A 16529-nucleotide genomic window follows, 5' to 3' on the forward strand; every position below is an offset into this window, starting at 1 on the left:
CTCTCTCTCTCTCTCTCTCTCTCTCTCTCTCTCATCTCTCTCTCTCTCTCTCTCTCTCTCTCTCTCTCTCTCTCTTTCTTTCTGCTTTTATTGCTGTTGACATTTCTGGTAGTTTCCTCTCATTGCCTGGCTTGCTTTAGAGTATTCCACAGGCTACGGAAATCACAGAATGTCAGCCATTTTTGTTTTTCTTTGTTGTTGGAAGATCAAAGGATGACTGCCAAAGTACCTGTCGGTATCTTTGGAGAAGAAGAAAGACGGCGACAGCTTCCGGGATCGCGCTCTGCTCTTGAAGAAGCTGATCTCGCACAACAACAAAAATGACATAACTATGAGCCATTGTGCAATTTCAAAATGAGCTTTTACCCTCAATTTGTCATCCGTCTTTTTTTTCATATTTTTCCGTATCGCCTTTGTCGGGTTTCATGTGAAGTGCACTTTAGAGAAGTGTTGCTCAAATAATTGTTTTTGTTTTGTTTTAGCTGCTCAAGAGAGTCTATGGGAATTTCCTGGTTTCAACAGAGTCTGGTGAGTTCTCCTAAAGCTACTGCTCAACCCACTACTGATACTACTACTACTACGACTACAACACAGCTGGCATGAGACAAATGTTAAGATGATGATACTGCGATGCAGCTGTTCGCCTTCACCCATCTGCCATACTTGTCCCTCTCAGGCTACAACGTGTCCCTCCTCTATGACCTCGATGCGCTGCCAGGCAACAAGGAAGAGGTCATCCACCAGGCAGGGATGCTGAAGAGGAACTGCTTCGCTTCGGTTTTTGAAAAGTACTTCAAGTTCCAGGAGGAGGGGAAGGAGGGCGAGAGCAGGGCAGTGGTCCACTATAGAGACGACGAGTCCATGTGCGTGCAGGAGAAGTTGGCAGACCACATTGGAGGAAGACCTCAGATGTTCATGTGTCTCATGCTTGTGATCCCCATGAGTCCAGGGAGGTGTTGAATATCTGTTCCTTCCTCTCAGGTACGTGGAGGCCAAGAAAGATAGAGTGACTGTGGTGTTCAGCACGGTGTTCAAAGACGACGATGACGTCATCATCGGCAAAGTCTTCATGCAGGTGTGTGAAGCCACGCGCGCATTGAAATCAGTGGCAAAGTTAAATCGGACAGGGTGTAGCAGAGCGAATCCCAAATAAAGACGAGTGCTGCATGCCAGTTCCATCCTAAAGTACTAATTTAATGCATATGGACAAGTTACTGCTATGGTAAAGGCTTTGTTAGTGTAAACATGGCACCCATGACAAATAAGTACTACGAAAATCTAATTTAGCTCAGCAATGAGTGTATTATTTATATTAACACATACACACAACAGTGGCAGCTCATTTCGTTACCACTCAGCTGATGTCGCAAGATTGTAGCATGATAGCGAGGCAGTAGGCTGGAAAGAAGCTAGCACAATTTAGAGTAGCTCTATCAACGCAAGCTGAACGTTTTGTCTGTTAGTCGGCTCGTTAGCGTAGCTGACGTATCAGTTTTAGCTGCACGTTGCTAAGTTAGCAAAGTGGCTGAGATAGCCTTATTAGCAGAGCAGAAGTATTGTAGGTATTTATGAAGCTAGCTCAAATTATTTTAAGCTAACCTCTAAAACATTTCACGGACTGAAAAAAATACCACAACTGCAATTTTATAAATATATAAACATATGAATACATGTTTATAGTGTGTGTGTGTGTGTGTGCGACAATATAAATGAAATGTAATTTAAAAGAACATTTATCTTTGTGTGTGTGTGTAGGAGTTCAAAGAGGGCCGGCGAGCTAGCCACACAGCCCCGCAGGTGCTGTTCAGCCACAGGGAGCCGCCTCTGGAGCTGAAAGACACGGACGCAGCCGTTGGCGACAACATTGGATACATCACCTTCGGTCTGTTCAAACACCGTGAACCTTCCCGCACTTTCAGCGCCCATTTTTCACTCCTGATGTCACATTAACGAAAGCGTACCGATCTTTCCAGTCCTCTTTCCACGTCACACCAATGCTAACGCCAGAGACAACACCATCAACCTCATCCACACCTTCAGGGATTACCTGCATTACCACATAAAGTGCTCCAAGGTAAGTTGCGCGCACAGAAATCTGTTGTCTTTCAAAATTTGTATTATTCCATAAAGTCATGGGGTTGCAATGACATTTACTAACACCCGTATAGTATTTTTTTTACACGTGTTTTTTTTTAAATTGTATGATAAATAAAAGAGAATTCTTAAATAGAAATCCAATGAAACGGCCTTAAAAGTTTTGATTTCTATTCATGTCATGGAAGTATTTTTTTTTCCATTAACTTCACACGTCTCACAGTACATTATTTGATGACATGAATAATCTGTTGAACGAGGTTTCACATTCTACTCTGAGCGACACCTGTTGCTGTGCGATCCAGAATTCTGCTTTAATCACCACCCCTCCCTCCCCTCTAATGGTACGTTCCGTCTGCCACAGTGGAAAGCTCAGTCTTGAGTGAGATCTGCTCTGCCCCCCTTCAGTGGTCACACAGGTTTTCGGGGTGTCACCCGGCCCTCTTAATGGACCTCTGACATCTGTAAACGCTAATCAAAGCTGGATGACACACATGTCAGTCGTGTTTGACCTTTTATGATGTGAAGAAGAATGTACGTCAGACAGGAAGGAGACGGAGGGGGAGGGTGATGGACGGGTGTGGGTGGGTCAAACATGACAAACAAGCGATTGTACCTCCTTCTAGTCTTTGCTTCGCTGTGTAATTGAGCCGCATCAACACGACAAAAACGCCTAATTGTCGTATGTCATTTTTTTTTAAAGCCTCGTGCCAAAACGAGAGCTACTGACGAGTACACGTTTCCTCCGCAGGCCTACATTCACACACGCATGAGGGCCAAGACGTCAGACTTCCTCAAGGTGCTGAATCGCGCTCGACCGGACGCCGAGAAGAAGGAGATGAAGACCATCTCGTACGTAGCCTCCCCTTCTCGTAAACCGCCTCCGTGTTGTCACAGCCAGGGCAAGATAAAGACCACAGTTTGGTTAACTAGTTTGTTAACTAGTTTCGAGAAACTTTTCAGAGTATCGTCGTTTGTCTCTTTGAGAGTCACCGTCTGTGTGTTTTTGAGGTGTGTGAGTGTGTGTGTGTGTGTGTGTGTGTTTGCCCATGCTGCTTTAGCAACATTAGGAGTGAGTCAGAAAGGAAGTTTTACAACCACAAACCCCAACCTGTGTTGTTTTTTGTTTTAATTTTTTGAAGCCTTGTTGTTCTGAAATGCTGTGGAACATCAGAGAGGCTTTGTTCTGTTGTTAATGTGCTACTGGAGTAAAAGGAGACAAAGGATTCCCTCCGACGGCGACGTGTGTGAGCTCCCGACGGTGTTGGCAGATAGAGATTTTAGACACGGGTCCTCACTTCTTCAAAGGGCCGTTTGAAGGTCAGGACTTGGTTTCAGGGTCGAGGTTAGAATCGGGTTGAGGTTGGGTTTGGGGTCAAGGTCAGGGTCAGGCAGTCAGTTGAGGTGGTTCGTTCAGGGGGAGGGGCGAGGGAATGTATTACGTCAATGAAAGTCCTCACAAAGATATAAGTACAAGGTTGTGTGCGTGTGTATCAAAGTTTTTAATAAACTCCTGTCTTGTTTGCATTTTCCAGCGGGAAGACCTTCTCCCGCTGATAAACGACACCCCCCCCCCCCCCCCCCAGGACCCACTGTGGACACGCCCAGACGCTCCACGCTACAACTCCACGCAACATTGGACAGGACTTCAGGATGTCTAGAAATGCCCCGCCCTGACCCAACCTGCCCTAGCCCCCCCCCCCCCCCCCCAAAAAAACACACTTCCAAAAGTGTGTTTGTTTGTTTTTTTTCCCTTTAACGAATAATAGTCGGCTCAGCCACAGCTCAAGATAATAAAGGGCATTCCTCGCTTTGCGTAGTTAAGTAAAGAGAATTATTAGTCCTATATAAATATATATATGAAAAAAACAAATACATTTTTGATACGATATCTTTTACTCCATTTGGTACTCTTGACCCCCACCGCCAGATATTCATGTGTTTGGATGATATCACCCCCCCCCCCCCGTGCTTTCATGTCGTCATTTTCATTTGAGAAAAAAATAAAACAGAAATAACACGCGTGTGTGTGTGTGTGTGTGTGTGTGTGTTCACGCTGACTCCTTATATTGACATTTGCCTCTTTGAACAATATATTATCAGTACAACATGTCCAATACTTCCAAAGTAGAATTTGTAGTAGTGAGTTGTAGATGTACACATTTTTTTTTTTTTTTTTTTTATACTTTTGGACATTTCTATCATTTCTATCATTTCCTCGAGTTATCGGCCGTTTGTGAACGGGACGTTTCCACCCTCCAGTGTCTTTTGTTGTCGGCATAGTTCTCAATCTTGCAGGTGTAATAATTCTTCTGCAGTTATATGAAAATATACTTATCTAAAAAAAAAAAAAATCATCAGAGTAAATGATGCTGATATTTTACTTCATACTGAAATGAGAAACAGACGTGAAGGCTGAAGTGAAAAGATCTGATCTTTCATGTTTATTTCTGGGGAAATTCTCATCATTGTCACATTAAAATAAAGACGTTATAATAATAATAATAATAATAATAATACGCTTGAATTGTCGCTCCACTACAGATCCTCCTTCCTGTTCATGTTCCTCCTAAACTAAAACGGGATGAAGGTGAGGAGCTCCTTCATGTTGAAGGTAATTAGAGGTTCATTAGATTCATCATCATTTTTATACTTGAATATTAACAAAAACTCCAACTCAGATGTTTCGAGTTGTTTCTTTTTATTTCGGAAGCTTTAACAAGTGACAAACAAAATTCAAGCTCCTCCCCACGCACGTCAAGCTCCGCCCTCCTCCTTGACCTTTTCGTCCTCACTCTCGGACGAGGAAGAGGACGATGAGGAGGAAGAGGAGGACGGAGCCTTCTTATTTTCTTCGGCGGCGACGGGGGGACCGGATTCAACATCGAGGGTGTTTTCCTGCTTCGGCCCAGCTTCTTCTTCGGCTTCCTGGTTCTGCTTTGTCACCTTAGCGTCAAGCTTTTGCTGGTCTGGAAACATAAACCACCAACATCGCTCATTCAGTTTTGCATCCTTTTAATTCATTTTTATCTCCTGCAATAAAAAAAATCAAAGGTTCTTGAATCGATCACTCGATGGTCACAGTCGGCGAGGTTAAAATCAGATTGCATGCAGTTAACAAGGTGCTTTCATATTTTTAAAGGGAAAAAGTGAGGTTAGATGAGACACATCCGTCATGCTGGAGAGACAGTTTTTTCCCCTCCAGCCGATCCAGGACTCACCGTGGAGCAGTGCCTCCTCTAAAGAAAACTCCGAGCTGTCAAGGAAGAAGAGGATAAGTACACACGGAAGTTTATTCCTTCTACTTCTGCTGTTAATCCAGCTGGATGAGTAGGAGAGGAAGGACACCCGCTCCTCCCAGATATCCGCCCCTCACCTCTCGGTGTCGGTTGCAATCAGTCGCTGGTAGTTGTCGATTTCCTCCTCCAGCTTCATCTTGATGCACAGCAGGTCCTTGTTCATCTCCACCTGGCTCTCTGCATGAGCCCGAACCTTCCTCAGGTTCTCCTCCAGCTCCCGGATCACCTGGTTAAGGGGGCCGAGACGCTGACTGGACTCCAGCTTGGTGCATCTCAGGGTTTCTTCCAGATTGTGGATCTGGAAAAGAGACAGAATGAGAAGCCAAGGAACAAGGAACTGTGTTTTAGATGGTTCCATTCCATCAATTGCCCCAGTAATCTGGATTAATGACTGAGCATGCACAATAACATTGAATATGGTTTCATTCAGTTTAGTAGAGCCAGATGCAGTGCTCTGTTAATCAGTCCGCATGTGTTTTTCAGAATGAGAAGCCAAGGAACAAGGAACTGTGTTTTATCACACTTTGAACCCTAAAAGCAAGAGATATTTTGGATTTGTCAGCATTTAAAAATGTAAAATCTGATCCAGCAACAGGAATCAGACTCTCAAAAATGGAAATATTTCGACTTTTATTGTCATTTTAAAGGTTTTCTTGCCCCATTTGAATGAAATCATGAAACGTGTTGAGTCAAGAGGAACCTCAAGTGGGTTATTTTTTAAGGTATTGTTAAGAGCAGGTCCAGATGGTGCAGGTCTTGGGGTGGGGGTGCGGAGTGTTTGTGGTTTAAAGTAGCAGTTTTACAAGGTAATAACAGGGCAGTCAGGAACGCTGGTGAAACAAGCAGCTGCAGGTGGGTCCATCCTTCCTGACATGATATAGAAAAGATTGTGTGTGTGTGTGTGTGTGTGTGTGTGTGTGTGTGTGTGTGTGTGTGTGTGTGGTTACCATGCAGTGAGCGCTCTGGACCTGGATCTCCAGGTATTGTCTCTGCTTGAGCAGATCCTTGAGTTCTGTCTTCCCAGTCTGAAGAGCCTCTGTGTTCTGGGCCTCCTCCACTTTGATGTTTTCAAACTTAAAAGAAAAAAAAAAAGGACAGAAATAGTAAGATGATCAAAGGTGAAGGGATGAGGAAAAGAGAGTGGCATGAGGATGCTGCGGTACCTTGCTCTGGTACCACTCCTCCGTCTCCTTCAGGTTCTTCTGGGCCAGAACGTCGTACTGCCAGCGGATATTTGAGAGGAGCTCAGCCAGGTTGGAGTTCTGAGAATCCATCTCCACAGTCACCTCGGAGTTCTTGATCTTCTCACGCAGGTCATCCACCTCCTACACACACACACACACACACACACACACACACACACACACACACACACACACACACACACACATTAAAGCTCTCCTCAAATGAGAGCGTGTCAAACTGCGTGGCTGCGTCCGCTCACGTGTTTGTGGTCGTGCTCCAGGTGGGCCAGCTCCTCTTTCACCATATCGATCTCTCTCTCCCTCTGCTTGTTGTCCACCTTGGTGTCCTCGATGTTCTTCTTCAGCTCCTCCAGGTCTTTCTCGATGGCCTGACGGTTCTTTTTCTCGTCGTTCAGCCTGTAAAGGAGAAGGAAATTGACGTGCTGTCAGCAGCAAAGAGCAAACTTTCACTCAGGTTTTCTTTTTGTTTCAACTAACTTGTTGGTGAAGTCGGCATTGGCCAGTTTGGTGTTGTCGATCTGGAGCAGCAGCTTTGCGTTGTCCGTGGCGATGTCTTTGATCTGAAACAGACATCTTTTAGGATGAGAAAGACATTTTGGAAGATCTCGTCATCATGGATGTGACATGACCGACCTTGTCCTTGAGCTCACTCAGAGGTTTCTCCACCTCATCCCAGTCGCGCCCCTCAGGTGTTCTCCTCCTGGCCAAGATCTCATCGATCTCACGCTGCAGGTCGCGGTTCTCCTTCTCCAGCTGCTTCACCCTCCCCAGGTATCCGGACAGACGGTCGTTCAGACCCCGCAGAGTCTGTTTATCATCCGCGGGGACGACAGGAGCAGCAGGAGCAGGGTTTGAAGCCGCTACGGGTGTAGCAGCGGCCGCGACGGGAGCCGAGTCCCGTTCGGTATCGTTACGCAGAACGTTACGCAGCCCCTCTAGGCTCGCCACGGACGCCCTGGAGCCCCGTCCCCCGGCTCCACCGAACATGCTGGCAGCGGTGTTTGAAGGCATGATGGGAGAATGAAGTGTGATTCAGGCCGGCGAGTCACCTGGAGGATGTGGGAACAGGTGGGCTTTATAGGGGAGCATATACGCTCCAATCCGCCCCCAGTGATGCTATTGGCTCATGACCAGAGGACAAACTGGTTAAAGGTTGAAATTCAGGTATTTCACGTCCACTATCGCTAAATCTTTACGGTAATTATGCATTTCTCCTTTTGATTGGACGCGGGCTGACATGAGGGGAGGGGACCGGTCGTTCTTCCCACTTTAAATGAAGGAACGTCCGGAGCTCACCTTCACCGCTCACCTGCCTCCGACACCGCGTCGACCTCACCTGACAGCTCCAGCATGTCCAAAACCAGAGACTACAGCAGCCAGTCCTACAGCCCCGGCAGCTCTGGACCCACCAAGAGCTTCCCCAAGAACAAGGTGGACTCGTCGGGTAAATCCAGGGAGAAGGACGACATGGTTGGACTCAATGACAAGTTCGTTATGCTGATTGAGAAGGTTTGTTACCTCAACTCCCCTCCCCTGCTGGGAATTATCAGTTAGATCCATCAATAGACTCTCAAATATATGGATTTTCAGTTTATGTGAAGTCAAAGTTGTTTCCTGCCTGGATCTGCTTTCAAATAACCTCATTCCATTTAGTTGAACACAAGAAACATTTTGTTTTTTTAGCTTCAATATGAAACTTCTGTGTTTTTAAATGTAAACTTGATCTCTATCTTAATGTATAGACAATACATCAGGCCTAATTTGTTAATATATTTAATATAATAAAGCATTTTAATCACTTAAAATAAATTCTTTATTTTTGTAGGTTTAGTCATCTGCTTATTTTTAGAGCATCAAATCAATAACAGACCTGTTCATCATATCCTTGTAAACTCATGTGAACAATTTTGTTACCTGAGGCCATGAAAAGTCTCTTCTTTTTTTTTTGCCACTGAAGTGAAGAGTAACTGTAGGGGAGGCACCTGAAGAGCGCCATCTGGTGGTCGCCCGTGCTACACCGATGCTTCCAGAGAGAAAACAAACAGATTTGTTTTATTAAAAAGTTTTTACGCTCTAAAAATGTGGAATAACTAACTTCAGCGCGATTCAGTACCACATGTTTTGGTGTGAAAAAACCGAAAAGAAGCTAAAATCCTGCTGGCGTTTTCTGTTCCAGGTGAAACATCACGAGGATGAGAACAAAAAGCTCGAGACGAAACTGAAGATCCTCAAGGAGCAGGAGGACTACCAGGGCAAGGTCGAGGACATCGTGAAGCAGCTGGAGGAGGAGCTGAAGCAGCAGATCCAGAAGTTACTTCGCGATCAGGAAAAACTGAAGGCCGAGCTGCTCCAGAATCAGGAGGAGGTGGAGGACACCAGGAAGAGGTCGGCGGGTCACAGCGTGGAAGAAAAAAGAGGGGAACCTTTTTTTTCTGCACACACAGAACTCAGTATTCTTTTATTTTCAGGTATGAGGAGGAGTTGCTGAAGAAAGCTGATGTGGAAAATGAATTCATTGTCTCCAAAACGGTAATATATCATACTTCTGCCATTCTCCCCCCCCCCCCAAAAAAAGACAAATTTGAAATACTTCTCTTCTTCTTGACTTCATATTTGTAACAGGAAGCAGATGATAGTCACCTAAAAGCAGTCAGTTTGGCTCTGGAGTTGGAAGACCTGCTGGGAAAACTGGATTTCCTCAGGGTCGGCCATGATGAGGTAAAGCTGATCAGTTGTTTCCGCTCATTTTCAAACTGTCTTCCCAACACGAAATCATGTCCTCCCTGCAGGAGATCAAGGAGCTGGAGTCTCAAGTCCAGAACGAGACGGTGATCATACGTGACAACAGTAAGCGTTCGCTAGACATGGACGAGATCATTGAGAGCGTCAAGAAGCAGTATGCAGACATGGCTGCCCGCTCCAGGGAGGAGGCGGAGCACTGGAACCAGAGGAAGGTGAGGAGAACTCAACCTGCATGACTTTAGTGTTGCCATCTTATTTGCTGCTCGGTGCGTCTTTATTTTGGAAATCCCCCTTCTTCTATCACCTCAGATGGACGTCATGGTCTTAAAAGCTGGACAGCGCGAGCAGGAGGTTCGCGAGGTAAAGAGAGAGATCTCAGACCTGCTGCGACTCATCCAGAGGCTTAATGGTGACCTGGACGCTCTCAAAAGGAAGGTGGGTTTCACGCAGAGTGACGGATAACTGCTCACCCCTCCTTGATCCAACCTCTGACGGTGTTTTATCTGTAGGAAGAGTCCCTGAAAAAGGAAATCAACGAAACAATTACAGAGGGAGATGTAAACCTGGAGAGGGCGCGGAAAGGCATCGTTGAGCTGGAGGAGGCCTTGAGGCGGGCCAAGCAGGACTTAGCTAGGCAGATCCGCGAACACCAAGAACTGATGAACCTGAAGCTGGCGCTGGATATCGAGATCGCCACCTACCGCAAGCTGCTGGAGGGCGAGGAGCAGAGGTAAGGGAGCAGGAGTGCATAGTGAAAATATCAAGATGATGCATGACTGCCGGCACTAACAAGCGCCTCCGCTCCACATCCACGCAGAATGAACCACCTCATGCGCCAAGCAGGTGAGAAAGATTTTGAAATCATTTCTGTTGCCAAGCAAATGTTGAGCTTAACTGATTGGCAAGTGGCTTTGCTGAGGAGAAATATGCTTCATCAAAGACAGCGAGATAAGGAAGCTGAGCGGCACACAAAAGGTGTATTTAAATTCAATTTAAGAAACATTTTGGTGAATGAAAGGAGGATTTAAAGGGGGAAGTAACAACCATATTCTCACGACTGATTCATTTGTACGTGTCCCACTAAAATCAAACCTCTCTTTTGCTCAGATTTCTAAAAACAAACCAATCAATCCAAGTCCTTACTTGCACGCAGACGTTCGACTCCCGCCGGAGACGCCACAAGCCTCAGAACCCGCCGTTGTCCCGGCAACCAGCATTCTCCCGATAAGCCACTTTATCAAACCAATGTACCCCAACACATCCAAGAGACGCCTGCTGATCAGGGTGGAAGTAGAGTCAGGGAGAGTTGTGTCTGAAAGCTCCCATTACACTGATGAGTGAACACCGTCACTCCTCCACATCCATGACATGTGAATTGTGTGAATTCAAGCTGAATTACTTTTCCAACATCTGTGCAAGGTCCTCGGCAGGTTGGATGGTTTTCCTCGAAATCTCTGCTTGGAAATTGGAGGTATTGTGTTTACATCAAGCAGTATTTTTGAAGGATTTTCCCATCTTTGTTCGCGTTTGGAAATACTTTGTTCACCTTTCATCTCGCTGTTTCTTTAACATTCCTCTGTACGCTAAAATTGTGACAGAAACCCACCCAAGATAAAAGTGTTAAAAGTTTATTGATAAATTCAACAATAAAAGAAGAACTCGTAGGGTAAAACAGGATGTGGAATTCGAGTGTGTTTCAAAAAAATGACATCTTTGGGGAAATTAGATGAGATTTGAGTTGCTGTTTGTTTCATGAACTCTAGGGGCCTCATTCATTTGTATCTGTGGCTTTGTAACTCAGGGTTAGCCCAAGCTAATGAAAAGATGCTACAGAGTTTACTGGGTACATGTAGGCTGGTTGCAACAAAATACAATAAACAAAAGACAAAACATGACCAATTGTTAAGCTGTTAGTCTGGATTTCTTTCGCACACACACCTATGTTAAAATAATTTGTCCTTTTGGTTGAATATGATTGTTTAGCTAAGAGGACTAGCCTTGCACTGTCTTCATGCTAGCCTCAATGCTAGTTTATCTGTAATGACAGGAAAATTGGCAACACGCGAGCTTAATTTACTCTAAAATACACTTGTTAATTTATAGCCTTTTTTGTTTGTCAGTACAGGAAAAGAAAAATAATTGACCACCACATTTTGACATGCTGAACTGATCAAATCAATAATCGATATTCATGGCAATGGTCCAGCAGCTAATCAGTGATTCTCAACTGGTAATTCGCGAGCTTCCTCACGTGGTACGCGGAGGAATCGCAGAATTATTTTTCAAAAATTTAACAAGTAAAATTTTTTTTTAAAAAACAAAACAAAAAAAACAAAACAAAAGTTGCTATCGTAGCAGTTGAAAATTCTGAATGAAAATGCTTAAATCGGATTTTAATTCACAATGTTTTTTCTTTCTTGTGATTTTTTTTTTGTGTTGCGTCAGACCGATACGCGGTCACGTTCATTTACGTTACGCGCGCAGCCGGAGCGTCAACGGCACCTGTTGCTGCTAATGTTAGCATGAGGGAGGGTCGGTGAGGAGCTCCGACACCAGGTAGCTCCGGTCTGGGTCCAGGTGGGCTGAGGAAGAGAGTCTATGAGGAGAAGTTTCAGCAGTGACTTTAGTAAACCAGAACCTAAGACGGAACCTTCGAACCGAACACCCAGGCCTGAAACAGAGTCCACCCCGTCACGGACGAGCCAGAACTCTCCACCTCCACGGCTACGGCCTCTTCAGAGTCACCAGAGCCAGCGCTGTCCCCTCATTGACGGTAAGACGCATTCTGATGCGGGTCAGTCCGAAACTTCCCGTTGCGGGTCTCGGTCGCGTGGCAACCGTGCGCGCGTTTCAACGCTGTTTCACCGTGCATGAGCAACAAACATTGCATCATATGTGTATGAACCTGTACTGTGTACTGAGTCAGTACTGAGTCAGTACTGCTATTAAAGTTGACTGCATCAGAGGTTCCAGTTGTCTTTGGATGCTGACGTCACATATCTCTCCAGGCTGGATGAGAGCACTGATATCAAAGACTCTGCCTAGTTACCTCTTTTCATATTTTAACATGTTTATAACATAACTCAGCATTTAATTAGTGATCCATGCATCATTATATATCAGTAATTGACTTTGGGGAGAACTGGAGCCCGACAGTCTGTCTTCATGTACCCCCCCCCCCCCCCCCCCCACACACGCACACGTTCCAATGTGGAAAACCTATTCCAACACAGACTGAACATACAGTCCATGTCCCCTGATCCCGTGATGATTTACCGTCTCTCCTAATGGCCCATAACAGTTCAGACCTTGTTTACTCTTTAATTTCATTAACGTCTGCGCCCTCCCTCCCCACTCGCCGTCTCATTTCCACCAGCATATGTCGCCTCCATATGTTCAACCACACTTTGATCATGATCAAACTAATAACAAGACGTGTATTCTGTTTCTAAAATAAAAATCCAATTTCTTTTGAGAGGGTTGTTCAAGCAAAGACAGGCTTTTTATATACAGTATTTCACCTTTTATTATATTTTGACAGTTTATCCAAATATGGCAAAAAAAAAAAATACTTGAAACTTTAATTTACCGGTCTACATGGAAACATGGCTCACTTTCATCCCCTTGTTATTCCTGCCAGCGCTAATGTCTCCATGTCTTGTAGATGTATTACGGACTGTGAACGCATCCCTTTCCCCTCTTCAGCTTGCATACCAGTACATAGATAAACACGGGGAAGCAGGAGTAAACATTGCAGGCAGGGGTGACGGATGGAGAAAATCTACAACTGGCTAAAATCATCTCCTGGGTGAGCAGCGCTGAAAGACACTATAGGATTTAACCTTACGTGATGGTGTGTCATGTTGGCTATTTGTGTTGGCTGTCCTTTTTCTGCGCTTCTTTGGTCCAGACTGAAATATATCTATCAAGTTTGTCAGGAAGTTTTTAACTCCAGAGGATGAGCACTTCGTAGTTATTTGCCGCCACGGCAATATTTTCTCATACTTCAACCTCGTTCGGCCCTTCCGTCCTCCGCCTCCACCTGTCTCTGAGTTTCTGGAGAACTTTGAATGCAGGTTCTGTATACTGTCTGTTTGCAAGGCCTAGAACCAGTGGTACCACAGCCATACTTCCAATACCAGTACACGAAAGCACAATGTGAGTGGTAGAGTTCCACTTGGTGTCGCTTATCAAGAAAACAATGCAGACGTGCATGTAAATGAGGTAGGGAACCCAGCATGCCAGAAATGTTAGTGACACTGCCACCACGCAGCGAGTGTACCGCAGGTTCAACCTCTGTTCCCGGTCTGAGATCTGACCTCGCTCCACCGAACGGTGGAGGCGGCAAATGTCCTTCAGCTGGCCTCGGGTGATCCACAGGACATGGCCTGTCATAGCAGCAATAGCCAGAATGGAGGGTAAGACTAGTCCATACAACTCCAAGTAGATAAACGCGTTGGGGAACACCCGTCTGTACGAGCAGCAGCTGGTAGCGTTCGTTGAACAGTTTGGAAAGGGAGTCACCTTTTGGCTACCTGGGCAACAGCTGTTCCAATCTGGTCCCGTCCAGTTATTCCATCCAAAAGCAGGTAGTGATGCGTACACAAGTGGTGGCACCCACACCACAAGCAACGCCAAAGGAAAACTCCGATGCATCCACAAATTAGCGTAATGCAGGGGGTCGACGATACAGATGTAGCGCTCGTAGTGGACCATGACTAAGTTGAGGAGAAAAGCCAGGAAGAGGAAGTTTGGGAAGATGTGAGCCACAAGGCAAGAGCTGAAACTCAACTCGCGGTTCAGGCCCATCAGAGGTACAAAAGGGAGCGCCACGCCCGTCCACATGTCGGCGACTAACAGGCTGAGGAAGAAATAGTTGGGTGTGTTGTGGAGCTGCCGGTTGCAGGCGATGGCCAAGATGATGATGAGGTTGGCCAGAATGATGGAGGTTGACAGTGGGACGGTGATGGCGTAGATGAGCTGCTCTCCGGTGAGCAGAGCACGGAAGTTGCTGCACTCCATCATTGGCGTCCTCTACAGACTCTCTGCTCCACTCCCATTCATTTGCCGTAACCCTGGTGGGGGGCAAAAAAAGACTGCCATTAACATCTGTGGGGAGCAGGAAGTGTTGCACAGAGCCTGCATGGGCAAAGGTTAAATGTAGGTCAGGTTGAGTGGCTTGGTGACCACGTATTTGGCTGTGTGCATTGGCATGTCATCTGCACACACACTCATATTCAATGAATGTAGTGTAAAAGTCGGTATATTCGTATAGCGCCAAACCCATGGGGTGCTGCATGCCTAATATCGTATTTCGAAATGTTTTGATAACGAGTCTGAGCAAAGCCATCGCTAACTGTGTCGGTAACGGCAGTGGCACAAGAGATAAAAAACCCTCTGAAAAGCGCTACCGTTTCCATTTTCAAGAATCCCACATTTACTCTCTGAATATTAGTGTGTATAATATAGATTATTGGTTGCAGGGCAGATGAGTAAACCATACGCGACGCCTGAATGCGCGATTAACCAGAACGACCTGATGCCGCCGCCGCTGCCGCCGTCTGATAATGCATCAGCTGCTGCGACTCTGGAATTTCACATCCCTTTGTATGAGGAGATGTTTGCAGATCCTCGCAGTGAGCCACAATAAAAACGCACCTTTGGATCACGCGTCTATATGCTTTGCGTCTGTTCGCTTTGTCTTTCGTTGTAAATCGACCCTTATACCGTACGCTGCTGCGTGCCACTATTCGCTGTGGTTACATAAATACAAGATACACATAAACAAGCGACTGAACTATAGAGGTATTTATGTTGTGTATAAAAGAATAAAATCCTGCAATATGAATGAGCAATACTCCATAAATTGCTATGTGATAAAATGTAGAAACCGTAATGCCCCTCAATAAATGTATACAGCAAAATACCTGGTTTACCTTTAGGGGATGAGCAATCCCGTCATGTATTGTTGAACAGAGAAAACTGGTGTAAAATACAATTTCCCATCATGCTCCTGATGGCGTCAAGCCGCTGCATGTTATATCCGAAATATCAGAAGACTGCTGGAGCTCTTGAATCCTCTCGCTCACCTCAACACCTCGCCACAGACTTGGAGAGCAGCTGAGCACGACTGATCCTTTCTCATGCTGTAAAAGGGGAAGTACACACAGGAGGAGGATCTGTATTCCCCAGCGGAACATCCCCTCAGACGCAACATGACTGACGCTTGACACGTCTCCTCACTTTCTTCCTTTTTTTTTTTTTTTGGCAGCTTTTTTTCCCCCCTTTTCTTCTTTTCGTCCCTTTCACCGTCCAGGGTCGCAATCCTCCCCCATGGATGGATGAGGGGAAAAACTCACTGCAGCAGTTGTGTGGTTTCACAGCCGCCGCGACAGTTTGAGGGGCAACAAAATCAAAGCAGTCAAAGAGCCGCCTTAGACAAACCCTGTTATTTCTAATTTTCTGTCTTCTAAAGAACACTTGAGACCTGCGGAGCACTAAACATTCCAACGGTCTGCACTAAATGTCCTGGAGCACCGTTCCATGAAGTATTCCTGGTTAAATGGAGAATAACGATAAATCAGCCAAAGGGATCTGAAAATATATTTGTATGAGTGCAGTGAGCTGATATATTTACACTCTCTACCTTTCATTTTCGATGTACAATTGGATTACATTCTTTAAAATATGTTATGTAGTTATGGGAATCATGATTAGTTTTTAATATAGTATATATTTATGATTGATTGAGTGATTATATTTTACTCTACATTTACTTCCACCACACACCTAGTAGCCAACTCTCTACTGGGCTTTGGCTTTGTGTATTTGGGGTCAGAACGACCCTAAATGTACACACACACACGAGTGTGTATGTCCAAGTGAATAACAGCTGTCACACACACATCTCATATTTAAACACTGAGTTGGATTACAGACCGGCGATGACCTGCTTTGTTGGCCAAAAACGGAAACCTCCCTCCCTGATAGTTCGAAGCAGAGCCGGTTACTGGTGGAGATGGACGAGCTCCCGTCAGATAATGGTTTGGAAGTGTCTGGAAAGACACTACGCAGGGAGAGAGAGCTGGACATGAAACCACAACATCCTCTCAATTCAAAGAAGGAGATCCCCCAGGACATACACAGGAGTTGATCAGGCATCTGATCATTATTTATACACAGCTGCAAC

At 45.4% G+C, this 16529-nt stretch overlaps 5 protein-coding genes across 10 annotated transcripts in view; 3 read left to right on the top strand and 2 right to left on the bottom strand.

Annotated features, from left to right (window-relative positions):
* The window catches only part of arpc2 (actin related protein 2/3 complex, subunit 2), a 30895-nt gene extending 27095 nt beyond the window's left edge, over positions 1-3800 (top strand). Inside the window, exons 4-10 of the mRNA XM_086193020.1 lie at positions 483-528; positions 677-863; positions 982-1075; positions 1756-1882; positions 1974-2074; positions 2846-2946; positions 3630-3800. Of these exons, the coding sequence (XP_086049146.1) occupies positions 483-528; positions 677-863; positions 982-1075; positions 1756-1882; positions 1974-2074; positions 2846-2946; positions 3630-3651 (678 nt within the window). The 3' untranslated portion in view covers positions 3652-3800. The remainder of the gene's footprint in view (positions 1-482; positions 529-676; positions 864-981; positions 1076-1755; positions 1883-1973; positions 2075-2845; positions 2947-3629) is intronic.
* Positions 3801-4727: 927 nt separating this feature from the next.
* LOC147272589 (keratin, type I cytoskeletal 18-like) lies at positions 4728-7713 on the bottom strand. 2 transcript variants are annotated; one of them, XM_086192702.1, is made up of 8 exons: positions 7232-7713; positions 7076-7158; positions 6838-6994; positions 6557-6718; positions 6341-6466; positions 5471-5691; positions 5316-5350; positions 4728-5063 (listed from the first exon to the last, which is right to left on the bottom strand). In XM_086192702.1, the coding sequence occupies exons 1-8, from the start codon at positions 7607-7609 to the stop codon at positions 4852-4854; spliced, it is 1374 nt and encodes a 457-aa protein (XP_086048828.1). In that variant the 5' UTR covers positions 7610-7713; the 3' UTR covers positions 4728-4851. The 2 variants fall into 2 exon arrangements, with proteins under 2 accessions (XP_086048828.1, XP_086048914.1); XM_086192788.1 differs by lacking the exon at positions 5316-5350 and having other exon boundaries at positions 4916-5063; positions 7232-7711.
* LOC147272590 (keratin, type II cytoskeletal 8-like) lies at positions 7376-11232 on the top strand. The gene is made up of 9 exons (XM_086192898.1): positions 7376-8107; positions 8775-8983; positions 9067-9127; positions 9221-9316; positions 9388-9552; positions 9650-9775; positions 9850-10070; positions 10158-10183; positions 10494-11232. Exons 1-9 carry the CDS (start codon positions 7949-7951, stop codon positions 10679-10681), a joined length of 1251 nt encoding a protein of 416 aa, XP_086049024.1. The 5' UTR covers positions 7376-7948; the 3' UTR covers positions 10682-11232.
* Positions 11233-11798: 566 nt separating this feature from the next.
* Positions 11799-16529, top strand: part of LOC147272591 (histone deacetylase 4-like) — a 64216-nt gene continuing 59485 nt past the window's right edge. For all 5 annotated transcript variants that reach the window (XM_086193374.1, XM_086193308.1, XM_086193854.1 and 2 more), the window contains exon 1: positions 11799-12113. The gene's annotated coding sequence lies outside the window, so the exon portion shown is untranslated. The remainder of the gene's footprint in view (positions 12114-16529) is intronic.
* On the bottom strand, positions 12940-15427 carry gpbar1 (G protein-coupled bile acid receptor 1). The gene is made up of 2 exons (XM_086204273.1): positions 15277-15427; positions 12940-14415 (listed from the first exon to the last, which is right to left on the bottom strand). Exon 2 carries the CDS (start codon positions 14363-14365, stop codon positions 13340-13342), a length of 1026 nt encoding a protein of 341 aa, XP_086060399.1. The 5' UTR covers positions 14366-14415; positions 15277-15427; the 3' UTR covers positions 12940-13339.

This window comes from Aulostomus chinensis, chromosome 1 (genome assembly GCF_037954235.1).
Source record: "Aulostomus chinensis isolate RoL2024-O1b breed Wild chromosome 1, RoL_Achi_v1.0, whole genome shotgun sequence".
NCBI classification, from domain to species: Eukaryota; Metazoa; Chordata; class Actinopteri; order Syngnathiformes; family Aulostomidae; genus Aulostomus; species Aulostomus chinensis.